The following is a 5922-nucleotide window of genomic DNA, read 5'->3' as shown; positions in this document are numbered from 1 at the left end:
CAATTCGTTCTTTCATGTGTGCCATCATTTAAACATGATTTGCAAAGCAGGGCACACAGTAAAATTATTTCTCATGACTTTCAATGCTTGCAATTCCAGTAACTACCAGCATGTGGTAGTGATAGCTTGTGTACCTTAAAGCTAATTTTGAACCTTTTTAAAACCAAAGAAAACCCTATTTGTATAAAGAAATATACTTACTACATTGACAATGTATTACTAAGCACAGATTTCTTATTTTTGCAACCAAATATTAAAAGGGAAAAGTAATTTAACCAAACTGTAAATCTATGTAATACTTTAAAATGAAACCATTGGCTCCCCATAAATTATCTTAATTTAATTCCAGTTTTAACTTCCCAGCCATAAGCTGACATAGTACCTGTATGAAACAAAATGTAGTGCTTTGAAACTCATTTCACAATATTTTCTAATTTGCAGAATTATTCAGCCTCTGTATTCATAATACATTATCAAAAGTTGTCATGGCTGTATTTCTTTGCTTACTAGCTGGAAGTGAGTGGTGGAGATGCTTCAGTTTATAGCATTTGCTTTGGACATCATCAGCATTCGTAATGAAATATGTCTAGAGTTTTCTTCAATAGAAAAGATTACAAATTGTGTTAAATGTTAAGTAGAAATGATTCAGGGATAGATGTAGGAAATCACTGCCTGTCAGAGGATACTCCTGTAGCAGTATAGAGTTTCTAAGGCTTATAGAAATCTTACTAATTTGCCATACTTTAGGGATAATTCTCTAAGTAACTCAGTGATTAGCTGTTTTGTTTTATTTTTAGAGGGGGTGGGGAGAGCCAGGATGAGAGGGCATGGTAGGGAGAGGGAGAGAGAATCCTAAGCACACTCCGTGCCGAGCATGAAGCCCAACACGGGTCTCCATCTCATGACCCTGAGATCATGACCTAAGCAGAAATCAAGAGTTGGATACTTAACCACTTAACTGTCTGAGCCACCAAGGTGCCTCTCAGTGACAAATTGTGTATAAATGCTATTATCTTCTAGTTCCCCTTTAATCTGTACTTCCTCTTCACACCTTTTGTTTATCTTTCCCAGTGAATAGATTATTAATATTGAATCTCCTACCTGGAACAGGGACTCTTGGCATTTTATAGATAGTCTTTGCTTCTGGAAGAAATTGTTTCTGTCAATTTGCTTTTTTGAAATCTAACATGTATTTTAACCATATGAGAGTAATTTTAATATATACAATTTGATTCAATTACAATTTGATGAAAACTCCAGAAATAAAAGTCTAGTCACAATGCTATGTACACAAAAACTGTAGCATATAATGCCTAGGAAGTTAAAACAAGAACTAGAATTTAAGACTAAAAATAAAGCAAAGGAGTTGTCTTGTTGAGATTTAGAAGCCTATTTCTCAGTTTCCTCATAGCTGCCTTCAATTCTTGATTCCTTAAGGTATAGATTATTGGGTTCAGAATGGGAGTAAAGATGGTATAAAACACAGACAGGATCTTATCTATAAGGAAACTGTTTAGTGGCCACATATAGATGAAGATGCAGGGCCCAAAGAACATGAAGACAACAATGAAATGAGCTGTGCAGGTAGAAAGAGCCTTAGATGATCCTTTTGAATGATGCTTGATAGTGACCAGGATAATAACATAAGAATTGAATAAAATAATAAAGCAGGATAAGGCAATTATGCCACTAGTTGAGATCATAAAGAGGCCCAGAACATAAGTGTCCACACAGGCCAGGTGGAACACCACAGGAAGGTCACAGAAAAAGCTGTCTACTTCATTGGGACCACAGAATGGTAATGTGAGAGCAAATATGACCTGACTCATCGAATGCATGACTCCTACAGCCCAGGAAGCCACCACGAGGGCAACACACACCCCAGGGCTTATGACTGAAGCATAGCGGAGAGGTTTGCATATCGCAACATACCTATCAAGGGACATGGCCATAAGTAAAATAATTTCAGTGCCAGTAAAAAGGTGTAGAAAAAATATCTGGGTGATACAGCCATCAAAGGAGATGGTTTTGTGTCCAGTGAGGTAGTCTGTAATCATCTTAGGGGTGGCAAAGGAAGCAAGTGACATATCAATGATGGAAAGGTTGGTGAGCAGGAAATACATAGGCGAGTGCAGGTGAGAGTCGGCTATAACTGTGATGACTGTGAGGCTGTTACCAAGCATTGTTGCTACATAAAACAGTGAGAATACCATGAAGAAAAACAGCCGTAGTTCCCAGGAACTAGAGAGTCCCAGCAAAACAAATTCAGAAACAGACTTATTGGCCACATCCATTGTCCTGAAAACCTACCTATATCAAGGGGAAGAAAAAGAGAAAATATGATTCTATTTAAGCAAAAGGTACAAGAATCCACTTTCACAGACTTTGGTTCCTCTACGAAAACTTATCTTTACTATTCTTTCCATCTTCATTGGTATGTTGGTTTGAAAGATAATTATAGGATATTAGAGATCATAGCAAAATACCACTGAAGTCATAGGTGTTGAAATAACACTTTCTTTTTTGATATTAAATAGCAATCAAATTGAGATTATTATATCATCCAGAAGGCATATACTTATCTACATATTTGTCCATCTATTTATCTATATAATCTTAAAGATAATAGCTAACATTAAGTAAGCACTGTCTCTGGGATGACAGTGTGTTAAACACACACACACACACACACACACACACACACACACACACACACACACACTTTAGTCATTTAGAATTCAGCCCTAGGAATATCCTTACTGAAAGAACATATAAAAATTATATCACATATAAGTGACATTATAGAAAGATTTCAGTGAACAGTTGCAAAGGTGTTATAAATTTCCAGAGAAGATTTTTAACATATTCACAGATAAATTATCTCATTGAGCTCATCAGAAACAGAGAAAATAAGTAAGAATCCAATGGAAGAAGACTGCTTTATTACCAAGTTTACTACTATATAGTCATACAGCCTAGGAAAAGGCATTTAACTTTTCTTCATGGCTTCTTTTTTGTTAAAGTAAGAGTCTGTTCCTCTTACAAATATTTGTAATACTATGACTTAAATTTTTATCTTTGTCTCCTAAAGACTATATGACATCATCTTTATGAGAAAGAGCTCAAAGATTAAGTTCTTTAGTCTCTCCCATGTTTAAATTCTCCCTTCATATCTGCCAACATATGTAAACTGTTTTATTGATCTCAGCTCCACGGAACAGGGTTAGGAGATTGGAGGTGGGAAGAGCAGAGATTTAAAATCTTTCAGTATTTGTAAAACACTTAAGCTTACCAGATCTGTAGTAGAATCAGGGCTTTAGATTATTTAGTGTTAAGTAGGCTGTGATAGAGAGCATATAGGAGGTAATTTTAAATATAAATTAATGACCTAGTTGAATCATTAGTTGTTTAGCAGCTCTAGATAAAATGTATGTTGTAGGAACTTGGGGATTGACCAAGAAAACATCTGCAATGGGATTCATTAAATAGCAAAGATGGTGTTATTTGGTTCACCACAGGAATATATGTCAAGAGTCTTATGGGAATTTACAATGATTATTTTACCTGGACCAGAGAGATTCAGGAATTGGAAATTGGAAAAGCCATCATTTAAGAGGTAGCCAGAAATATCAAATCAATGAGTTTTAATAAGCACTTCTGATTATCTAACTCTGTTCTAGAGGCAGCAGAGAATGAAATCCAAAAACATTCACCTCTGCTTCAGATAATTTATTATTTGTTTGGAAATACTGAATACCCATAAGTTAAAAAATTAATGAAAAAATACAAATTTAATGTTCACACAATTCTCGGAGATCATGAGTGAATGGAATTTTAGATAAAGGAAAATTTATAATGTGTTTAATTAATCAAGAAAGTGTTCTTGCAGAAGAAATACCATGAGCTTGACCTAGAGTGAACACTAAAATCTTGATTGGTAAGAGAAAAAAATGCACATGTGGAATAAAACAGTGCAAGTTATTTGCAGGAGCAAGATATTCCGTTAGCAGGTTGAACGAAAAAAAAATGCAGTTGTCTTAAAAAGAAAAGCTTCACTTGAATATACTAATGTAAAAAAATATATATGTCCACAGTATAATCTCAAGTGAAAAGCAAATTGAAGTGTAATGTGTATATTATGATCTTGATTTTGTAAAATCAAATAACAAAGCAAACTAGGCTATTAAAAACTGGTTACCTCACAAAGAGAAGGGAGGGCAGGGAGATGATGAATTTTCTTATTTATATGTATTTGAATATTTTTCACTTTTTTCTATTTTTTACTGGTTTTTTTGTATCAAAAACTTGTACACAAATATTCATAGCAGTACTATTCACAATAACCAAAAGGTGGAAACATCTATCAACTGATAAATGAATGAACAAATGTGGTAGAGCCATGATTGCAATGGATTACTATTTAGCCATAAAATGAAATGAAGTATGAAGAGTGATACCTACTATAGCATGGATGAATCTTAAAAACATTCTCAGTGAAAAAGGTCTGTACATGTGGGTGTGAAAGAACAGAATAAAATCACAGCAAAAGAACTTAACTAAGTGGAGAAAAGCAATATGCCTGATAAAGATTTCAAACTAATGGTCATAAATATTCTCACTGGACTTGAGAAAAGAGTGGAGAATCTCAAAGAAATCTTCAACAAAGAGAAAGGAAATATAAAAAAAAACAATCAGAGGTGAAGAAATCAATAACTGAAATTAAAAATACACTAGATGGGGCACTTGGTGGCACAGTCGGTTAAAGAGGCTGGCTCGTGATTTTGGCTCAGATCATGATCTCAGGGTCCTGGGATTGAGCCCCACACTGGGCTCTACACTCAGCAGGGAGTCTGTTTGAGAATTCTCTCACCCTTTGCCCCTCCCACCACTCATGCATGTGCTCTATTTTTCAAATGAATAAACCTTAAAAAAAATACAGTAGAGGGAATAAATAGTAGGTGAGAGGAAACAGAAGAATGAATCAGCGAGCTGGTAGAATAATGGAAAGCAACCAAGGAGAACAAAAGAAGAAGAAGAAAGAAGAAGAAAGAAGAAGGAAGAAGGAAGAAGGAAGAAGGAAGAAGAAGAAGAAGAAGGAGGAGGAGGAGGAGGAGGAGGAGGAGGAGGAGGAGGAGGAGGAGGAAGAGTAGGTCAAGTGAACTCAGCAACATTATCAAGCAAAATAACATTCACATTATAGGGATTCCAGAAGAAAAAGAGAGAGGAAAAGGGACAGAAAATTTATTTGAAGAAATAATAGCTGAAAACTTCCCTAATCTGGGGAAGGAAGCAGACATCCAGATCCAGGAGGCACAGAGAGCCACAGACAAAATCAACCCAAGGAGGTCCACACCAAGGAATGTAATAAAATGGCAAATGGACTAAGTCCTCCGGTCAAAAGATGAAACAAACAAACAAACAAACAAACAAACAAAAAAAGACCTGTCCATGTGCCAACAGAGACTCATTTCAAACCAAAAGACATATGCAGATTGAAAGTGACGGGATCAAGAAACATTTATCATTCAAATGGCTATGAAAAGAAAGCTGGAGTAGCAATACTTATATCAGACAAAATAGACTTTAAAACAAACAATGTGGGGAGCCTTAGTGGCTCAGTCATTAAGCATCTGCCTTCGGCTCAGGGCGTGATCCCGGAGTTCTGGGATCAAGCCCCACGTCAGGCTCTTCCGCTGGGAGCCTGCTTCTTTCTCTCCCACTCCCCCTGCTTGTGTTCCCTCTCTCGCTGGCTGTCTCTCTCTCTCTGTTAAATAAGTAAATAAAATCTTTAAAAATAAATAAAATAAAACAAACAATGTATCAAGAGACAAAGAAGGACACTGTATCATCATTAAGAGGACAATACAATAAGAAGATATAATAATTATAAATATTTATGCACCCAGAATGACAGCACCCAAA

The 5922-nt window shown here is 35.8% G+C and overlaps 1 protein-coding gene across 1 annotated transcript; it reads right to left on the bottom strand.

Moving 5' to 3' along the window:
- Window positions 1-1346: 1346 nt before the first annotated feature.
- LOC123786827 (olfactory receptor 4K2) lies at window positions 1347-2294 on the bottom strand. The gene has a single exon (XM_045789181.2). It carries the CDS (start codon window positions 2292-2294, stop codon window positions 1347-1349), a length of 948 nt encoding a protein of 315 aa, XP_045645137.2.
- Window positions 2295-5922: the final 3628 nt, after the last annotated feature.

This window comes from Ursus americanus, chromosome 9 (assembly GCF_024610735.1).
Source record: "Ursus americanus isolate L20-20 chromosome 9, mUrsAme1.1.p, whole genome shotgun sequence".
Classification (NCBI taxonomy): Eukaryota; Metazoa; Chordata; class Mammalia; order Carnivora; family Ursidae; genus Ursus; species Ursus americanus.
Note: the sequence above shows the minus strand (reverse complement) of the source record. Positions and strands in the feature narration are given on the sequence as shown.